This window comes from Mauremys reevesii, linkage group 3, assembly GCF_016161935.1.
Source record: "Mauremys reevesii isolate NIE-2019 linkage group 3, ASM1616193v1, whole genome shotgun sequence".
NCBI classification, from domain to species: Eukaryota; Metazoa; Chordata; order Testudines; family Geoemydidae; genus Mauremys; species Mauremys reevesii.
In genome coordinates, this window is record NC_052625.1 from 87,731,276 (window position 1) to 87,750,635 (window position 19,360).

At 41.0% G+C, this 19,360-nt stretch overlaps 1 protein-coding gene across 7 annotated transcripts in view; it reads left to right on the forward strand.

The window, feature by feature from the left end:
* PDE10A (phosphodiesterase 10A) overlaps positions 1–19,360 on the forward strand; it is a 300,539-nt gene that overhangs the window by 233,255 nt on the left and 47,924 nt on the right. For all 7 annotated transcript variants that reach the window (XM_039529760.1, XM_039529761.1, XM_039529762.1 and 4 more), the window contains 3 exons: positions 2,081–2,131; positions 3,620–3,678; positions 17,370–17,421. In XM_039529760.1, coding sequence (XP_039385694.1) covers positions 2,081–2,131; positions 3,620–3,678; positions 17,370–17,421 — 162 coding nt within the window. The remainder of the gene's footprint in view (positions 1–2,080; positions 2,132–3,619; positions 3,679–17,369; positions 17,422–19,360) is intronic.

Here is a 19,360-nt window from a genome sequence, read left to right on the forward strand (position 1 = left end):
GGTCTTTCTGTGAGGTTCTTTCCACCATGAAGACAGCTTTGTCCTTTTCCTCAGGCTAGGTCTCCAGGTCAGTGTAGAAAAGTCCACTTTGTCCCCTCCACAAAGGGTAGAATTCATAGGGGCCTCCTTAGACACATTAGCAGCCAGAGCTTACCTACCCATGGACTCATTCTCGACCCTTTCAAATCTCATTGCAAAGATTCAAATAAGCCCCTGGACTTTGACAAGAAATTGTCTTCAGCTTCTGGGACATACAAAGGTAGACACTATCATAACATGTCATGCAAGGTGATGCCTTCTCTGCTTCCAGTTTATATACTGAAGAACCTTCACAATGTCTGTGCCAGTGTCCTCTTTATCCAGCCAGCTCCAACCATCATCTTAAAGACAGATTTAACTTTGTCGTTGGGTTGGGAGGCTCATCTAGGGACATATACCATTTATGGCAGATGGTCTGCCCAAGAAGGTCGTTTACACATCAACCTTCTGGAGCCAAGGGCAGTCAGGAATCAGAGACAAATCTGTTAATATCATGACAGACAGCTTAGCTTGCATGTTTTACGTCAACCAACAATGGTTGGCAAGATCCCCTTCTCTTTGTGCCAAAGTAATAAAGCTATGGAACTACAGTTACTACACAGGGTGAGTAACCTCACCTTCCCTAGAGTAACTTTAACAGTTAATAAAACCATACTTCTTGTAGGTCTTACACATATTTTGTTCTGTACAAAGCTGTGTATATATTGGACAGTTTGTTTACATTTGGGACCTACTTTAAACTAATTGCCACATTTCCAATAATTCATTAGCTTTTTGTTTAAGAAATAAATGCTGCATAAAATGTTTTAGTTCTAATCTAAGCATTTTTAAGGTAGCTTGTATCCTTTTAATCTTTTTAATTTTATCTCGCAAACATCATATGCAACAGTTATGCAGTTAAAAAAGCTACAGTATCTTCTATAGGAAATAGGTATATTAATAGAGCAGTGGTTCTAAAATTTTAGGAACCCGAGGACCCCCTTTTTCATGTAAAAATTTTCAGGGACCCCCAAACCTCCCGCTCAGCCCTTGCCCCTTCCTCGAGGCCCCACCCCTTCCCTGAGGCCCCACCCCTGCTCACTCCATCCCCCCTCCCTCTGTTGTTTGCTCTCCTCCACCCTCACTCACAGGAGTGGATGCAAGATGCGAGCTCTGGGAGAGAGTTTGGGTGCAGGAGGCACTGGGAAGGGAGGGGGAGGAGTTGATCAGTGGGGCCCGCTGACCCCCTGGGGTACCCTCGGGGACCCTAGTGGTCCTCGCACCCCAGTTTGAGAAATACTGTAATAGAGTATATAGCAGTAGACTTTTTACAGTTCTGTTTGTTCACAACAAAACCTGTGTGCTCTAAGGACAGGAGAGTGTGCCTGATAGCACATCTTATTTAAACTTAGTTAACTACAAATTACATGACATTTGTTTGAAATGTTGTACAGAAACTGACATATTTTAAACAGTAGTCTTGTTTTAGTGGTCATATCTGATTCTTCTGCAACACAAATTGCAATGAAAAAAGCAGTCTCTGTCCACAAGCAGAGATTTTCCCTTAGAAATATTAGTTGTTTAATGGATTGGTCCTCACGAAGAATATTTCATTGTCATGGGATCTTTCACTGTGTGGCAGAAACATTTTAACAATGTATGAAATGTAGTTTTTAAAGCCCCTCTTGAGTTCTAGGAAGGGCTGCTTCTGTCTTGTATTTGTTGGGGGTGAATTTTTCATGCTGCCTCTGGAGAGCACAGCTCTGTGAGCCTCCCAATGGCACAAAACAAATTAGAAGTATTAAACACTTCCTGTGTGTGACCTGAATACTCTTTGAGAACAATGAACCACTGGTAGTCATGTTACACCTTTAATAAATTCGTTGTGTGTCCTCCCTCCCCTACAAAATATAGTTCCCTGCCGGTGATCTAAAACATCTCAGCAGGTAAAGTGTTAGAATATTCAAAGACATTTAGCAACTGGATCAAAAAAACGGTATGATAGAACTGATTTGAAATTTACTGGACTTCCTCAAAGTTAGTTTCTTATATCTTGTTTCAGGTTGCAACAGCAAATCTTGCATGGGCCTCGGTAGCAATACATCAAGTACAGGTGAGTCTGAATTCATAGACTAGGCTCATAGGGACTATTGTGATCATCTAATCTGATTGTGTGCATAATACAGGCCATAGGACAGCCCTGAATGAATTCCTGTTTGAACTAGAGCAAGGCCCAGAGCTTAAAGGTATTTAGGAGTTGCTGTGCTCAGCTTTGCAACACCTGATTTAGGAGCCTAAAATTTATATTCAGAAGGGATTTAGGCAGTTAGGAGCCTAAATCCCATTGTCTATCCCCTTGATTAAGTGCCTAAATCCATTTTGAAAAATGAGATGTGGGCTCCTAAACCAGTTAGGCATTGCAAGACTCAGTGCAGCAATGCCTAAATTCCTTTAAAAGTCTGAGCCCATAACTTAGAAAACTATCGAATCTTGATTTAAAAGTTGGCAGTGATGGAGATTCCACTAGCACCATTGGTAAATTGTTCCAATGGCTAATTGTCCTCGCTGTTAAAAATGTGTGCCTTATTCCAGTCTGAATTTCTTTTTATTTCAACTTCATCCACTGGATCATGTTATACCATTGTCTGCTAGACTCAAGAACCGATTATCAAAATTTTGTTCTCCAGAGATTGTGATCAAGTCATCCCTTAGCCTAATTGTTAATTGTTTCATTGCACTATTAAGGAGCCATAGAGTAAATCTAAGTAGAAACGGTGGATCTGATTCTTCACATTTTGTGTATTTATTTATGTCCACTTTGCATATGCATAAAGCATTATCAGATTGGAATAGTATTTTATGATATAAAAGGTGCATAGCGGTAAAGGTCCATTTTCTTTATTCTTCTTACAAAGCTCCCTGCACATTCTAGGAATAAAATTCTTTTGTCAACTAATATGAAATGAATATGAAATCTGATGAAGTAGCAATGGGGTTCAAAGTCCTCACTTCATCTAGCAGTATTTTCCTTTCTCTGCACTGTTAATTGTATTCGGTCTCTGTAATCCTGTTGACTTCCCCAAAGAAAGAGCATGGGAAAGGGGAGTCTAGCAATTCTGCTTCACTTCACTCATTAGGTGCCTTTATGGGCTTCTTTTGGCAAACTGAGAGAAGTGATGAAGGAACAGGATAAGGGATAAAGGAAACAAATCCTATTAGCATTCCCAGCAAGGCTGTAGAATTTGTTATGGAAGTGCAGTAGTTAAATTGATTTCATAGCCAGACCCAAAGATGCCAGTCAATGGCACCTCAAATTTTACAGCACTGAACAATAGGCAGTATTTTTTTTAGCAAAGATGGAGAAACATATTGCTCATACATGTTAACATATCCACAGCTCTGCAAAAAGATATTTAAACTTGAAGCCTGACACACAAGTCTGTATTAGCTTTTTGGTATAGTTTACAATGTTGTTATATGTAGTGGCTTACGCTTGTTTGTTTATATACAGATTAGACCAATAAAATGTTTGTCCTACAGTTTCACTATGAGTGCAGTGCTCTCCTGGAATAAGCAACAATGTATAATGTGTTTCCCTCAGGTGTGCAGGGGTCTTGCCAAACAGACTGAACTGAATGACTTCCTGCTTGACGTATCAAAGTAAGTGTGATTTGCAACAAGACCGTTTCAGCTGAATGATTGCTTCTGTGACAGGCTCCTTTTTTGATAAGTGAAAGTTACCAATTCATATTTTTCCTTGGCAACGTGTATGTTTGTGCTTCCCTTCCATTTTCCTTGTTTGGTTATGGGTTTCCTCTATGTGCATTTGCTCCTTTTTCAATTCTGCTCGAGGCTTTCTCTTGTACAATACAAGTATTGTAAAGTCCAATTTTATTCATTAATTCACATGATAAATATTTGTATTTTTGATTCAAGGTCACTTACTGATCATTACACTTCAAATCTAAGACATTTTACCACATTTCTACTGTTTTGTAGAAATATGTGAAGTTGCTAATGTTTAGAATGTAATTGAAGATGGCCACAGCACATATGCATTCTTTTATGTCCTTATTAGAATGTGGAGTCCATTGCTTCCCTATAATTCAGCTATGCATTTAATTAGGAAAATAGTAAAAGAAATAATAAACATGAGTAACATGTTAACGTGGCTGTTAAAATCATAGTTGGCATTTACTTTGTTCCACAGGTTGACTGTGTGTTGTGTGAAGAAGTACTTCCTTATATTTGTTTTAAATCTACTGTCTATTAATTTCATTTGGTGACCCATGGTTCTTATGAAGGTATAAATAATGCTTCCTTATTTACTTTCTCCACACCATTCATGACTTTACAGACCTTTGATATATCTCTCCTCCCCCGCCCGAGTTGTCTCTTTTCTAAGATGAACAGTCTCAGACTTTTTAATCTCTCCTCATATGGAATCTGTTCCATACCCCCTAATCATTTTTTGTTGCTTTTCTCTGTACCTTTTCCAATTCTAATATATTTTTGTGAGATGTCATGACCAGAACTGCATGCAGTATTCAAGGTGTTGGTGTACCATCAATTTATACAGTGGCATTATGATATTTTCTGTCTTACTATCTATAACTTTCTTAATGGTTTATAACATTCTTTTAGCTTTTTTGACTGCCAATGAACATTGAGCGGATGTTTTCAGAGAATGATCCACGATGACTCCAAGATCTCTTTATTGAGCAGTAATAGCTTATTTAGACCCCATCATTTTATATGTATAGTTCAGATTATGTTTTCCAATGTGCATTACTTTGCATTTACCAACACTGAATGTCATCTGCCATTTTGTTGCCTAGTCACCCAGTTTTGTGAGATCCCTTTGTAACTCTTCGCAGTCAGCTTTGGACTTAACTATCTTGAATAATTTTGTTTCATCTGCCAGCTTTGTACCTCACTGTTTACCTCTTTTTCCAGATCATTTATGAATATGTTGAACAGCACAAGTCCCAGTGCAGATCCTTGGGGGACCCTGCTATTTAACACTCTACATCGTGAAAACTGACTATTTATTCCTACCATTTGTTTTCTATCTTTTAACCAAATACTTATCCATGAGAGGACCTTCCCTCTTATCCCATGACTGCTTACTTTGCTTCAGAGCCTTTCATGTGGGACTTTGTCAGATGTTTTCTGAAAGTCCACTGTCTCAACTGGATCACCCTTGTCCACATGTTTGACACAGTCAAAGAATTCTAATAGATTCATGAGGCATGATTTCCCTTTACAAAAGTCATATTGACTCTTCCCCAACATATCGTGTTCATCAATGTGTCTGATAAGTCTGTTCTTTAATATAGTTTAAACCAATTTGCCCCGCATTGAAGTCAGGCTTACCGGCCTTTTATTGCCAGATCACCTCTGGTGCCTTTTTGAAAAATTGGTGTCACATTAGCTATCAGCCAGTCATCTAGTACAGAGGCTGATTTAAGTGATAGGTTACATACCATAGTTAGTAGTTCTGCAATGTCATATTTGAGCTCCTTCAGAACTCTTAGGTGAATACCATCTGGTATACCGGTAACTTAATAATGTTCAGTGTATCAGTTTGTTCCAAAACCACCTCTATTGACACCTTAATCTGAGACAGTTCCTCAGATCTGTCTCCTAAAAAGAATGGCTCAGGAGTGCCAATCTCCTTCACATCCTCTTCAGTGAAGGCGGATGCAAAGAATTCACTTAGCTTCTCCACAACAGCCTTGTCTTCTTTGAGTGCTTCTTTAGCACCTCGATCATCCAGAGATCCCACTGATTGTTTGGCAGGTTTCTTTCTTCTGATGTATTTAAAAAAAATTCTCTTAGTTTTTGTGTCTTTTGCTAGTTGCTCTTCAGATTCTTTTTTGGACTGTTTAATCATACTTTTATATTTCACTTGCCAGACTTTATGCTACTTTCTATTTTCCTCAGTAGAATTTGACTTCCAATTTTTAAAGGATGCCTTTTTGCTTCTAACCACCTCTTTTACTCTCCTTTTTAGCCATGGTAGCATTTTTTGGTCCTCTTACAGTTCTTTTTATTTGGGGTATCCCTTTAATTTGAGCCTTTATTATAGCGTATTTAAATAGTTTCCATGCAGCTTCCAGGCATTTCACTTTTGTGACTGTTCCTTTTAATTTCCATTTAACTAGTTCCGTCATTTTTGTGTAGTTCCCCTATTTGAAGTTAAAAAAACGACTGTGATGGGTTTCTTTGATATTTCCCTCGGCCCCCAAGAATGTTAAATTTAATTACATTATGGTTGCTGTTATCGTGTAGTTCATCTATGTTCACCTCTTGGCCCAGATCCTGTGCTCCATTTAAGACTAAATTAAGAATTGATCTCCCCTTGTCGGTTCTAGGGCTAGCTGCTCCAAGCAACAGTCATATGTTGTCTATAAATTTTATCTCTGCATCCCATCCTGAGATGACATGTGTCTAGTCAATTTGGGGTTAGTTGAAATCCCCTATTTTATTGGGTTTTCTGTTTTCGTAGCATGTCTATTCTCCCTGAGCATTTCACAATTACCGTCACCATCCTGGTCAGGTAGTCAGTAATGTATTCCTACTTTTATACACTTATTATTCAAGCATGGTACAGTTTGATTCATTTAAGATTGTTACTATATTTGACTCTATGCTTTCTTTTACATATAGTATCCCTCTTTCACAAGCGTGACCTAGTCTGTCATTCTTATATATTTTGTACCATGATATTACCACCTCCCATTGATTATCATCATTCCACCAAGTTTCTGTGATGCCGATTATATCAATATCCTCATTTAATACCAGGCACTCAAGTTCACCCATCTTAGTATTTATATTTCTTGAATTTGTGTACAAGCACTTATAAAACTTGTCAATATTTAGTTGTCTGCCTTCATATGTTGTAACTGAATGGGACTCTTTTTCATTTGACTGTTTCTCTTTAGCTCTTACTTGTACTTTATCAACTTTAATCCTCTCCTGTTTGCTAGTATATAGATTATCTTAAATAAATCCTCCCCTAAGGGATGTTTCTCTCCAAATCATATGCTCCTCCACACTTGTTGGCTTTCTCTTAGGCCTTAGTTTAAAAACTCATCTGTGGCCTTTTAAATTTTACATGCCAGCAGTCTGGTTCCATTTTGGTTTAGGTGGAACCCATCCTTCCTGTATAAAAGTCTCCTTTCCTCAAAGATTCCAAGTTACTAAACCTAAACCTGTTCTCTCAACACTATCATCTCATCCATGTATTGAAACCCTGGAGTTCTGTCCATCTAGCTGGCCCTGAGCATGGAACTGGAAGCATTTCACAGAATATTACTATAGAGGTCCTGGTCTTTACTCTCTTACCTATCAGCCAAAATTTGGCCTCCAGGATTTCTCTCTTACCTTTCCCTATGTCACTGGTATCTACAGGTACCATGACCACCAGTTCCTTCCCAGCACCGCACATACATCTATCTAGATGTCTCAAGAAGCCTGCAACCTTCACACCTAGCAGTCAGTTTACCATGCAGTTCTCCTGGTCATCACAAACCCAGCTTTCTGTATTTCTAATAATCAAATCCCTCCATTATTATTACCTGTTTCTTCCTCATAACTGGAGTCCCATCCCTGAAGAGGTATCCTGAGTGAGAGAAGATATCATGACATCATCTGGAAAAGGAGGGTCCCAAATATGGGATTGTTTCCCTCCACTCCTTCCCTGAGACTTTCATCCTTCTCAACAGCGCAAAGGCTGTCACACTACGTGTGGGTCTGCTCTACTGTCTCTCTCAAAGTCTTCTCTGTGTATCTCTCTGTCTCTCTTAGCTTGTCAAGTTCAGCGGCTTTGGTCTCTGAGGGCCCCGAGTTGCTTGTGCTGACTGCACAATACAGCACCTGCATACAAGGCAGGTATTGTACATGCTGCATTCAGAGCAATAAAGTGGATAGCCCCTACTCTGCTACTAGACGTCTGCCTGCACTGTTTCTACTCTAGCAGGGATTTTTTTGGTTGGTTGTTTTTTGGGGGGTTATTGGCCTAAGTTTAGAGTATACTTGTTAGGTGTGTCTGCCTCTCACCCTCCCTTGCAAAACACCCCTGTTTGCTAGCTCCTCTGGTGGCTTAGGAACTGGCTTTTTAAACCCCTGTTCTCCCTGAGCTAACCCACCTCCCTTTCTCCCCATCAAGGGATTGTAAAGGGGTAAGGGACCAAAGGATGGCAGGCTAGAGCCTTGTTAGGAAGTTCTCAGCCTAGCGTAGCAGGCCGCTTGGCTCAGCACACAGCCCCACAGCAGACCCCGCTACACTCTTTAATCAAGCAAACACACTGCAAGCAAGCAGATAACAAACAAACTTAGCAGACAACAAGGTAACAGACAAATTCGCCCCAAGTGCAAGGGTCATGTAGTCTCTCCTCCTTCTCATGGAGAACTCCCTCACCAAACTGCCCTGTTTGCTGCACCAGTTCACTAGCTCTTCTGGTCACTTAGGAGCTGGCTTCTTAAACCTTCTTTCTGATTTAGCCCCAACCCTTTATCAAGGGGTCCATAAAGGATCATTGGATTAACCAGCAGGTCAATATTTTTTCCATTAGTTACCTTGTTTAAATGAGGAAAGGAGGAGAAAGTAACTCTACTTAATAATAGCATTTAAATGGTGTCAGGCTCTGAAATTCACATCTCATTAAAACAAGAGTAAGGTGTTGTATTTGCTGCTGCTCTCTATTTGGGTTGTTTGTTTGTCTTTGTTTTTTCTTGTCTCCATGATTTTCTCCTCTCTCCAGTGTTAAAGGTGACCTGCTACAGAAAAATAGAAAATTGTATTTGTATCTCTTTTAGCTTTTAATGAATGTTAGAAGGTTTGAAAAGGATTGTTTAAAACTTTTTTTTTTAATTTGCGCTTTGGGTTTTTGTTAACCTTAGTACGTCAGGAATGGTAAGACTAGTCTTTACTGCCTTTGCTGGAGGATCCCATTTACATTTTCAAAGTGTTATACAAGCGTGTGGTGTCTCTTTTAATATTCTTTTAATTATTTTAATTCAGCTTTTGATTCAGTGCACTGATCAACACTGTGGATATGGGGTGCCTGAGAACTTAGTGTGCCCAGTGGAGGAACTGTAATATGGTACATTTAACTGTGTGAGGGTCAGTGGTTGTATTACACATTGGTTTTCTGTAGAATCAAGGATACACCAGGGATGCTTCTGTCCCGGAGTCCCCGGGCAATGCTCTGGAACTGCTCCCTACAAAAGCCAGTCAGGACTCTGGTGAAGTCTCCCCTCTGTAAGCAGACTGTCTTCAGGGCAAGAAGCTCAGATGGCTTCACCTTCCTGGGTTTGACCTTGGAGCATTCAGAATCCTCTGCCCCTCCATGAGTTTCCCACAGCGAGTCCGCCCAGGTCGGGTCCTGGAGAAGCCAGAGGGTCCTGCACGCACCCCAGCTTCGTAGTCAGAAGTGACTCTTAGCCAGCCAGTAACACAGAGGTTTATTAGATGACAGGAACATGGTCTAAAATAGAGCTTGTAGGTACAGAGAACAGGACCCCTCAGCCGGGTCCATTTTGTGGGGGTAGTGAGCCAGACAACCACGACTGCACTTCACTCCTCGTTTCCAGCCAGCCCCAAACTGACTCACCCTCCAGCCCCTCCTCTCTCTGGGCTTTGTTCCTTTCCTGGGCCAGGAGGTCACCTGATCTCTTTGATCTCCAACACCTTTAGCTATCTCCTTGCAGGAGGGAAGGGCCCCGGCCATTAGTTGCCAGGAGACAGAGTGCCAGCCATTTATGTGCACTGGTCCTTTGCTCTGCAACAATCTCACCCCCTAGAGACTTAAGAAATGCATACGGAAAACTGAGGCACTCACACAGTATTCAGAGGAAACATTAAGAACAGTCCCACTTTGTCACATCTTCTTACCTACATTAAATAATGTTCTAATAGACTATCTGATGACACAGCTGATAGAGGTTAAAGGAGAAGGAGTGAATTTTGGGTAGGCAGATAATATTGCCTTATTTGGAGAGACTACTGACCAACTACAGCTAATGCTGGAAGAACTGTGAAAAGCTGCAGAACCTATAGGATTTAAGATCAATGGTGATAAAACCAAATTTATGCATGCCTCCTATAAAATGGAAATGAATGACCTGCTAATACTGCATGTAGTTGGCAATGACATTGAATGGATGAGTAGTTTTATCTGTCTGGGTAGTCATTTGACAGCAAGAGGTTCTATGGCCAAAGACATCACTCATTGGATTGGTCTTACATCGCTGGCATTTCAGCAATATCAAAGACCTCTGTTTGGGCAGTGAGATGTTTGTGTGACAATTGAGATACAAATGTTCAACATGTTTGGTGATGACAACTCTGTTATATGGAGATGAAGCATGGCCATTAAAAACAGCTGAGGAGAGGAAGTAATCGAAAGTTTTCAGTGTCAAAAGTTAAATAGTAACTCCTCGCTTAATGTTGTAGTTATGTTCCTGAAAAATGCGACTTTAAGTGAAACGATATTAAGCGAATCCAATTTCCCCATAAGAATTAATGTAATGGGGGGGGGCGGGTTTAGGTTCCAGGGAAATTTTTTTCACCAGAAAAAAGACTAACATATATATATTTTTCCTCTGGAACCTAACCCCCCCCATTACATTAATTTTACTTATATATACACACACACACACACACACACACACACACACACACACACACACACACAATAAGTTTTAAACAAACAATTTAATACTGTACAAAGCAAAGATAGTTGTGAAGCTTGGTTAAGTTTGAGGTGGTGAAGTCAGAGGATGGAAGAGGGTGGGATATTTCCTAGGGAATGCCTTACTGCTAAATGATGATCTAGCTCTCGGCTGAGCCCTCAAGGGTTAACACGTTGTTAATGTCACACTCTAAAAGGCAGCACAAATGGAGGGAGGGGAGACAGCATGGCAGACAGAAACACACACCATGTGTATGTGTGAGAGAGAAAGATGTGCATTGCCTCTTTAAGTATGCTGACCGCACTCTAAGTACATAGCCTTTTTAAGTAGATCAGCAAATTGAGACAGCAGCTGCTGCCAGCAAGCTCCCTCCATCCTGAGCCCTGTCGTCCCCCTCCACTCTATAGAGAAGGGGTAAGCGGGGGGGCAGGAGCAGAGGGGAGGGGGACACCCTGACACTAACTGCCCTCTTCCCCCCCTGCACAGCAAGCAGGAGGCTCCCAGGAGCAGCTCCAAGGCAGAGGGCAGGAGCAACACATGGCAGTGGGGGGAGGGACAGCTGAACTGCCGGCAAATGATAGCCTATTGGGCTGCCACACAGGGAACTTCGAGGAGCGGGGAGCTGATGGGGGGCTGCTGGTCCACTGTGGTTCCAAGCCCCCAGCAGCTAGGTCCAACGGGCTGCTCTTTCTGCAAGCAGTGGACAAAGCAGGCAGCTGCCAAACAGTGTTATAAGGGAGCATTGTGCAACTTTAAACGAGCATGTTCTCTAATTGATCAGCAACATAACAATGAAACAATGTTAACTGGGACGACTTTAAGTGAGGAGTTACTGTATTCTTAACATCCATTGGTTTGATTTTGTCACAATGGAGGAGATACTTAGATGATCGCACCAAGTTGCATTCTTGCACCAGTTGAGAGCAAGATTGACTGCAGTGGTGGGGTTATGTCCACCGTGCAAAAGAAAGCATGTTTTTACATGTTTATGGAGCTGAGGTCAAGGAAGGAGAGCAGGAGGCTGACCATGAATGAGATTGAAAGATACAGTTTTGAAGGATTTAATAAGCCTGAATCCTCCCAGACTGAATCTTACCAAAGGAAGAAGAGTTGCAAAGGACTGTTCAAGATGGAAGTCCATTCTGTGTGCCCCCACAACTACATCATAGCCATGTGAAGTTGCTGCTGCCACTGATGATGATTGCAGTCCTCACTGAACTGCTGGACACTGTTATATCGAACTGTTAGTTCTTCTTCAAGTAATGGTACCTATGTGTATTCCACTTCAGGTGTATATGTGCTTCATATGCCTGAGACTGGAAGAGTTTTGCTAGCAGTGGCTGTTGGTCCACGCCTATGCCCTTCTCCTCCTCATGCTCTGAAATGAGGGCATAAGGAGCAGCAGTGCAGATTGACCACTTCTACAGTTCCTCTCTACTCCAAGTGCAGTATCTGCTGGTCCTTTTCAAGTAGAACCTGTCAAGCCTTTGGGTATATGCTTCAGAGCATCCTTAATGGATTGCGCTATGAGGCCCCAGTCTGATCCTGGCCTATAAGATCCCTGTGTACATTGTCAGGAGCTCACAGCGAGCATGTTATCAGTTTTGTGGCACCAAAGGGCAAGAGTGCCCCAAAACCAGACCTGATCAATGATATTGGGAACATACTCAGTACCAGAGAGGGAAATAAGGCAGCAGATGCCTCCTACTCCAATGATACCAATGCAGCCTATGAAGGAGTCAGTACTGTAGACCATGGCAAGACCAACACCACTGATGTGACCAAAAGAAAGAAGTCTGGTCCATAGTTTTGGGTCAGTGGTTAGATACAGTCATGGGGACGCCCCCTTTTCCTTTCAGCCCCCTCACACTGGGTTTACTGGGGTCTCTAGGATCCTAAGTGCAACATCCCAAATCCATAAGATTACACCAGGAATCAAGACAAGCTTCCCCAAAATAAACAGGCAACACTGCTTCAGATCTACACCCTTTGATAAGGAGTCCAAACATCTAGACCCCTCTGGGAGAAAGAACTTCACTTTGGTGAGTTTACAGTTGTGCATAGTGAACCACCAAGTTTTAATGTGAAAATATGATTTTATTATAAGAAGTTATCAGAATTCACCAACAAACTCCCTCAAGAAGATAGACTTCAATTTCAAGCAATTTTCAACAAAGGTAACTAGCTGGGTAGATTGGTTCTCCTGGCCTCAGTGAATGCAGCAGATACAATCTCCCACTTGATGGCAACTTCCATAGTCCTGAGATGATCTTTGTGGCTCCAGTCCTCCAGATTTCCCAAAGAAGTCCAATCCACCATGGAAGATCTGCCTTTTGAAGGAAATGACCTATTGAGAGGAAAGACAGATGAATCATTGCATTCCTTCAAAGAATCAAGAATAACCCTTGCTTATAATTGCTTGGAATTGAAGTCTATCCCCCATCCACAAAAATGCTGATCACAAATGCCTTCCTGCTAGAGTGGGGAGCTCACCTACATGAACATGTAATGCAGGGATTCCTGGATAAGCAAAAAATCCCAGTTGCATATAAACCTTCTGAAGTTGCATCCTGTATATAAGGCCTATGAACAATTCCTACTCTTTATTTAGACCTTCCACATCCAGGTCATGTCAGACAACATAACAATAGTTTATATTTGCAGTGTTGTTGTAGCCAGGTTGGTGCCAGGGCATTTGAGAGAGAAAGTGGATGAGGTCTCTTGCAATATGTGTTAATTCCTCTTGCTTAACAAACTGTTCCACCTTGTCTTTAACTCTGACAGTCTGAGTACCTTTCCCAGACATGAGGAAGAGCTCTGTGTAAGTTCAAAAGCTTGTCTCTTTCACCAACAGACATTTTTCCAATGAAAGATATTACCTCATCCACCTTGTCTCTCTAATAGTTACTATATCAAGTAACAAGGGAAAACAAGGTCCACCCCTCTTTGCAGTAAATAGCTGGAACTAATGTCTTCACCACTAGCTCACCCTCTTCGCTGTGCACCTTTTGGTCATGCCAGACAGCCTCAGCAGGCATTTCTCCAAGGACCATGAGTGGTAACTGCACAACTCAGTGGTATGAAGTATCTTTCAGCAATGGACATTACCATTGTGGGAGCTCTTTGCATCTGAGGCGAACCTGAAGTTCTGAGGATGATCAAACAAGAGAGAGAGCTGATTATCCTGATTACTCCCCCGTGGCCTAGACAGTTTTGGTTTTTGAGCATTCTCCAGATGGTCTCGAGCCCCTGTGTCCATATTCACTTCTTCCCAGACCTACTGACTCAAGATGAAGGTAGAATCAAACACTCCAATCCAGTATTCCTCTATCTAACAACATGTTATTTGGCTGGATGACAGACATAGAAAAGGCACATTCAGTGGCAGTACAATCCTTAGCAATAGTAGGAAAGATTCCCAAGAAAACACTATGCCACAAAATGGAAAAGAATTCTCTACCTGAGGCCAGCATTGGTGAATACCTTCAGAAACTTTTGAAATCCCTACTATTTTAGACTAGCTCCTCTCTCAAAAGACATGAGATTATCCCTCAGCTCCTTGCATGTTCATGTGGTGGCTATTAGCAGTTTTCGGCCTCTAGTGGGAAGCCCTCCAGTCTTCACCCATCCTACCACAGGAAGGATTTAAAAGGGCTTATCAGAACCTTTCCGCTGGTGCTGAGACCCACCCTGACATGGGACCTCCAATCTTGTCTTATTAACACTGATGAAGACCCCATTTGAACCATTAGTTTCATCCTCATTCACATGTCTCTCGATGAAGGTGGCCTTTCTCATGGCAATCACCTCAGACAGAAGAGTCAGTAAGCTGAATGCTCTTATAGCTGACCATCCATGTATGGTCTTCCATGAGGATAAGGATTTCCTGACTTTAGGATGTAGTATCCTAAAGTAATCTTGGAATTCCATCTGAACCAAGTCATACACTCTCCTGTCTGCTATCCAAATGCCCATGTCACTAGAGAGGACATAATACTCCACTCTCTGGATGTTCACCAAGCCCTGGTCTTTTACCTACAGGGACGAAGCCCCTTAGAAAATTTCCCAAACTGTTTGTTTCCTTTGCCAAATACATGAGAAGATAAGCTGGCTCTTTATAGAAATTTTGGTCTGAATCCTGACACGTTACAAACTATCAGTGACTACTCCCCCTCAGGTGGTGAGAGCCATTCAACCAGAACCCAGGTTACCTCAGTAACCTCACTTTGAGACATCCTTCTAGATATCTGCCAAGTGGCAACGTGGGGTTCCATCTGTACCTTTGTTAGACATTTTGCCCTGGTACAGGCTTCTATAGCAGAAGCCTCTTGGTTTAGCAGTCCTTCAGTATGTGGTACAGCAGCATTCCTTGCACTGTCCTCCTCAATGAATACTGCTTATAAGTCACCTCAGGTAGAATACACATAGGGACAATCACTTGAAGAAGAAGAAAATATTTACCTGTACATTAATTGGAGTTCTTTGAAATATGTGGTCTGTATTGCACTACCTGCCCTCCTTCCCCTCTGGTGCAGAGCCTTATCCCAGGGCTATTCACAGCAGAAAGGTAACTGGAGAGGCAGGCAGTCCTCACTCCCCCTTATGCCCTCTATTTGGAATATGAGGGAGGAGAAGGGCGCAGGCATGAACCAATGGATACAGCTAGCAAAAAATTTCTGATATCAAGAACATGCAGCACATGCACAACTCAAGTGGAATACAGATAGGGACCACACATCTCAAGGAACTCCAGTTACCGTGCAGGTAAGTAACATCTCCTTAATCTGAAGAAACACCAGGTGCAACACAAAGGGTTGATGCCTTGTCTAGAATAATATAGTAAATTCAAGGGCTGTGTGGATGAAGTCTTTCCATTGTCTTTGTGATGATGACAGAGAGTATCCAAGACTATTTTATTTTCCGAGATGCCTTGTCATACTTACAGTTTAAAAAAAAAGTCTGGCCCTCTATCTTACTATGAGAATACAGCAGTGTGGGTCAGCTTCTCTAGTGTGGGGGCTTCTGTGCTTGAGAGAGAACTTAGCCATAAATGGGGAGGGCAGCAGGTGGTGTTTACGCTACTGCTTTCCCCAGAATTTAATTTCTGCCAGGACTCAAAGTGTGTTTCCTGTCACCCAAGGCCCTCCCTCGCCAGCACCACCCATTTCTGCACTGGCATTCCCTAATGCCCCCATTGGTGCAGGTGTCTTGCATTGTCGTGCCTCCACCCACCCAAGCAGACTTTGTGCTACTAGTCTGTACTGACAGAACCTGCTGTAAAACTTGGGGTGAATCAAGGCCTACCTGTTTTAGGATCAGGTGGCCTGTTGCATCTGACAGATTACTCTAATGTTATATGCGGTGTAGTTGTAGCTGTGTCAGTCCCAGGGTATTAGAGAGACAAGATGGGTGAGGTAATATCTTTTAACGGATCACCTTCTGTTGGTGAAGAAGAGCTCGGTGTGGCTCAAAAGCTTGTCTCTGTCACCAACAAAAGTTGGTCCAATAAAAGATATTACCTTCCCCACCTTGTAGCGCTAGATTACCCTAAAACCTTCTAAAAGCACCTCTGGCTTTAATATTTTAATCCTGGGAATTTTATAGGTAAATAAATATGATTAATCATATCAGTGATTAGGATTATCACTGTCTGCAGAAAAATATATTTCACCCACAAACTAGGAACTCATGTAGTGACAACTGTCCATGTAGTGACAACTGTCCAAGCAGTTGCAGGTGAAGGGCTTGCACTAGCAGCAAAATATGAATCACCTTTAAAAATGGTCTGCACTTTATATTTTATAGAAAGCAGGTTTCCAATTCATTGAGCAAATTGTTGACACGCAGTGTTACTGGGATATTTTCTGTAAGGTTTTAGAATGGATACAGAATTAAAATGCTCCACATTTCATGCAGTCACTGAAAATGCAAAATTAATTTATTATATATTTCCTTCCCCCGGACCCAACACAAAGGGAGCTGTATATGTGCTCAAGGCCATGCGACAGTGTCTTTTTCTGTCTGTAGGAATGTTGTAATCCAAAGTTTATTAAGTTTGTGGAAGATTTAGCCTTTTTTTTACTAAAAAGTTCGACTTTTATCTTTCAATACTTTTGACTCTCCTTGGACAATCTCACTTCATAGTGAGAATGAGATCTCCGTTCATTCTTTGCAACCACAAGGTCAGTCTTTCTCTCCAGCCACACCATGCGATACCTGGGTTAATAAAGAACATTCATTTAAGTGTTTTCTAGGTTGTTGCCTCCATCAGGAAAAGTGGTTTAGTATGACATTAATTTTGACAAGTAACCTAATACATAAACCTAATGAAGTATATTTGGAAGCAATTAAATAATGCATATGTTAAAGCATTTAACGAGAGAGAGAGTGTGTAAGGAATACTCACCCTGAAAGGCAGCAAAGCACTGAAGCATGTGCTGAAGTGTGTTGCTAAGTAGGGGCCTGAAGCAGCATATGGTAGACTCTCTATTTATTCATTCATTCATTTAATTTATTTTGTTTATTTATTTTTAACAGAGTTGCATGTTTATCTAAAAAGGACTAAAACTTGGAACCTGCCCAAATCCTTGTGCTGCAGCAATCTAAATAACATTACTTACTAATTTTTTATCTCTTCTTCTTTATAGAACCTATTTTGATAATATAGTCGCAATAGATTCTCTACTTGAACATATAATGGTAAGCTATCTTTTTTTCATCTTTAAATGTACACATCACATCTGTTAGTCTTCCAGTCTCTTTTTCATTCAAGTAAAGTGCAGCATTGTTGAACCATAGAAGCTGTTTATGAGTTCATATGATAGGTAATTCTGAGGATGGTCTGTAAGGAAATAGTGCTAAGGGTCCACTTGGTTTTATTTATTACAAAAACTTCATTTCACAGTTTCATACGTACTGAGTTATGGGGTCTCTGTGAACTAAATGTTGATCTTAGATTTGCTAGATAAATAGAATATTTGTATATTTGTGTATTTTCTTAGCATTTCAACTTGTTCCTCTGACTGGTTCTTTCTACTTTCAAATCACCGCACATTGCAATACACTCCTCCAAAAAACCACAAAAATAGCCCTTCTGATTGAAGAGCATTGTCTGTGTGAAGCCATGTGGAAATGGCCAGCATTACCCATAGATAGTTTATCCAATGACATGTGATAGGTACAAAAGAGAGTTGTTACCTCCCAATTAGGACATAAACCGATTTAGATTCCACAATTACAGAGTGGCACAGTCAGTCACAGAACATTATGGCAGCAATTAAAGCTGGTTGCATAGTAATAACTAACAGATTATTTAGTCAATGGATTTCCCTTTTTTTGAGTTCATAAACCGATCACAATTTTCTTGAATTTATTCATTATTCAGAATGATTCATTGAACATATCTGCAAATAAATTTGCCTGTAGATTGTTTGTTGAGTGTTTGAATGTGAGCAGTGGTGTTTAGTTTGAGACAAACATGTTGAATAATATGGTTCTCTTCCTTGACTGAATGAGCATAAATAAGAGTCAGTTTTCTGATGAGTGCTTGCATTTTTACCAGTTTAAAAATCACTATCCAACAATACTCTCCAATGTTTGCCCTAATCTTATCAGTGAACTTTTTAGCTAGAATCTTCACAGAAAGTAGCACACCAACAGTGCAAACCATGACAAAGCAAATTTGTTTAGAAATTCAAATCAGTATTCAGGAGAAATATTTTGCAGTCTTAATTGAATCCAGGTACTACACAGACAAGTATTGCTCTCTTCAATGCACAAGAAACATTCCTCAGTTTCAGCAGCTTTGTCTGTTCTTATTTACACAAATTGCTTCACAACATTGTTTAATATTTAAAAGCACTGTGGTAAGATAATACACAGAACTTAATGACAGATAATGATATTCTTCTCTGTGAACAGTCACCAAGTAGAATACACACATGGCAATGCAATATGCTTATTCTTTCATCTTCCTTCCCAACACCTGCTCTCTCAGCATTCTGCTGTACAACCTGCATTAATGCTTCACAGTCAACTTCCTTTGAAGTCTGTGCCAATTGGCTTCTTCTGGGTCTAGCAGAAAGAGAAGACTGGATCTGCTAGTTTGTGCATCCACTGCAATTGTACTGGAGACCAGATGTATCGTTTCTGTGACTCACCCTATCTCCTAGAGTGAGAGAACAGCAAGAATCAATCTCCTCTCCCCAGTCCACCTCCTAAAGATTACAATGAAAGCTTTTAATGGTTCTTGTACTAATAATAGTAGCATTTCTCTGCTTATAGACTAACAGACGTATTGGAGCATGAGCTTTCGTGGGTGAATACCCACTTCATTGGATGCATGCATGTATTCACCCACGAAAGCTCATGCTCCAATACATCTGTTAGTCTATAAGGTGCCACAGGACTCTTTGCTGCTTTTACAGATCCAGACTAACATGGCTACCCTTCTGATACATTTCTCTGCTTGTTTGTCTTTATATCTTTGTTTCTTTCTTATTTGAACTCCTTACTGAATTTAGTGGAGTAAAAGGTGCCTGACTGGGAGCACCTGAAAATAAAGGTCTTTCTTCATCCACAGAAGTGGTGCAGCGTGAGGAAAAGGAGTGCAAGTTTCTCCACAAACTGCCTCACTAAT